Here is a 2418-nt window from a genome sequence, read left to right as displayed (position 1 = left end):
TGTGTGTGCGCCAGCCTCAGGGATGTCTGGTCAACCTCCAGGTGATGAAGCTGCCCAAAGCCAAGCCGGAGATGAAGATGATGATCAGGCCGTAGCTGTGGGAGCTGAAGGAGGACACGCGCTGCACTGACGCCACGGCCAGCTCTGAGAAGCTGTTGATCTGTGGACACACACACACACACTTTAACTCAGCACCTCCAGTAAGTGTAAACCACAGGAACCACCGTCTGTGTGCCGCCTCTGGACCAGGTCGTGACTGAGAACCGGTCCTGGACGAGCCTACCTGGTGAAACAAAGGCCAGACAGGGAGCTGCTCCCCCTGCATCTGAAGAACCTACAGAGTAAAAGCTGTGACCACGGGAAACACAGAGCGGTCGGGCTGGTACTGACTCTACTGCTAGAGACTGGACCGGATGTGAAGGAACCCTGCAGCAGTAGAACCATCTGCAGAACCGCTGCCCTGCGTGTTGTAGGTTTAATCTGTCATCAGCCTACACTGAGTAACTCACAGCAGCTCTATGGCAGCAGCTCCATGAATTGCTGCTGAACGTCTTCATTCAGCAGCTTCTTCCATCTCTGGAGGACGTCTGAAGCTCTAGATCCTGCCAGAGTTAAATGAGAAGAGGTTCTTGGACTTCAGTGCTGAATGTGGATGTGTGTGTGAATGGTGGGCTCTTCATATGAACACAGTCCAAGCCATCCATCTGTGACATGTGGAGTCCCACTAGCTTCTACACATCATTACCTACACAAAGGGACTTTTATCAATGAGAGACTTTAGGACCTGACTTTCCAAGAACTGCCAGAATGTCTGCATTCTGGTGTGGAGACTGCTGAAGGCAGAGTTCATGTCTGACCGGGTTCTGTTTACAGAAAGCTTCTGTTGTGTGGTGGAGCAAACAAACGGGTCAGGAGGAGGAACTCTGTGGTCTCCAGGCTGACTGCTGGACGAGGCCCCTAAAGGGAGCACGCTATGGGTTTTAATAATAACCAAAGAGAAAACTAAAAACGCTTGAACTGATGAATCAATCTGGTTCATTTAAAATAAAGTTAACGTCCAGATCAGTGACGGTTTTTATTCATGCTTCTGTCTGGCTGCTGATTGGTCGCCTGCTCCCTCACACACAGACCAGTCAGTCACCATCCCAAGCTGACTCCCAGTAATCCTCAAAGCCACAACATGCTGCTATAACCAGAGAAAACTAAACAATACCAACGAGTCACTACACTGAATGAATGCAGGCAGCCCACAGAGACGCTACAGGATCATGAGTGTGAGGAACGCTGGAGGAACACACCCTGAAACGAAGCAGAAACAGCCAATAAAGTCTGACCCACCCATCCTCCGTGGTCCCGGATCCAGCCCAGGAGCTTTTTCCTGAAGAAGTCCACAGTCCACTTCAGGATCTCCTTCACCGTCTGGGGGAGGTGAGACTGCACCATCTGATGGATGAACACAGAGCTTCAGTAGAAGCAGAGCAGGCAGCAGAGTTACCATCTCCACCAAGTAAAAACCTCCATAACACCACAGAAGCTCACAGATGGGACCCACAGCATGGACAGACGTGTTCAGTGCACCGCGTCACCCAGTGTTCAGCTGGTCTGAATGGAAGGTTTCCATCGTACAAGTTCTACTAAACCAGGTGAAGAAGGTGGAGGTGTGGGCGGATTCACCTGCTGACACTTCAGCTGAACCTTTAGTACAGGTCCAAATACTGGAATAACAACTAGTGAGTCTACACATTATTCTGAATCAGAAACGAGGACTTTCGGCTGCTTCGGTGGGATTTAATGCAAACTGATGTACAGCTGCCCTCTAGTGACCGTTAAACACTGAAGCTGCTTCATGTCAGACGTTTCCCGGCTGGACTGCGATGTGCAGCAAAGAGAAGACGGCCCACCTTGACAGCCAGCTTGCCGGCCACGTAGAAGAGCACGGCGATCCTCTCCCAGGTGATGCCCTGCTCGATCACTTTGTCTGCCACCTGCATGAATCTGTCCGACTTGGAGCCAGAGCCACAGGCCACGCCGTCTATCGCGCTGCAGCAGGAGGTGAAGAACAGTCTGAGAAACCTCTCCTGAAAACACTCCAGCACACTCAGAAGATGAAGACTCACTCTTGGAACTCCTGGTCGTCCTTCATCCTGTCACCGATGATGCGGATCATTTTGCCCAGCTGGTTCACCATCTTCTGCTCCTGCTCGTTCTTCACAGCCAGCGGATCGAGGTCGGGAACGTCCTCCGAGGGCACATCCTTCAGCTCCTCCTCTATGACCCTGCAACACAGCAGACAGCTACAGCGAGGCTCCTCCCAAAGCATCACGTCTGCCTGATGGGGTCATCCAGCAGCTCAACGTGGACAAAGATTTATACAAACACAACTCAGGAAACTGACGTGGTTCTCCACACACCAACACC

The 2418-nt window shown here is 51.7% G+C and overlaps 1 protein-coding gene across 1 annotated transcript in view; it reads right to left on the bottom strand.

Moving 5' to 3' along the window:
* LOC103371250 (apoptosis regulator BAX-like) overlaps positions 1-2418 on the bottom strand; it is a 10725-nt gene that overhangs the window by 3026 nt on the left and 5281 nt on the right. The window contains exons 3-6 of the mRNA XM_008300505.1: positions 2118-2276; positions 1902-2040; positions 1339-1443; positions 1-160 (exon numbers count right to left, since the gene is read on the bottom strand). Of these exons, the coding sequence (XP_008298727.1) occupies positions 17-160; positions 1339-1443; positions 1902-2040; positions 2118-2276 (547 nt within the window). The 3' untranslated portion in view covers positions 1-16. The remainder of the gene's footprint in view (positions 161-1338; positions 1444-1901; positions 2041-2117; positions 2277-2418) is intronic.

Source organism: Stegastes partitus, unplaced genomic scaffold, assembly GCF_000690725.1.
Source record: "Stegastes partitus isolate 25-593 unplaced genomic scaffold, Stegastes_partitus-1.0.2 Scaffold1551, whole genome shotgun sequence".
NCBI lineage: Eukaryota > Metazoa > Chordata > Actinopteri > Pomacentridae > Stegastes > Stegastes partitus.
Note: the sequence above shows the minus strand (reverse complement) of the source record. Positions and strands in the feature narration are given on the sequence as shown.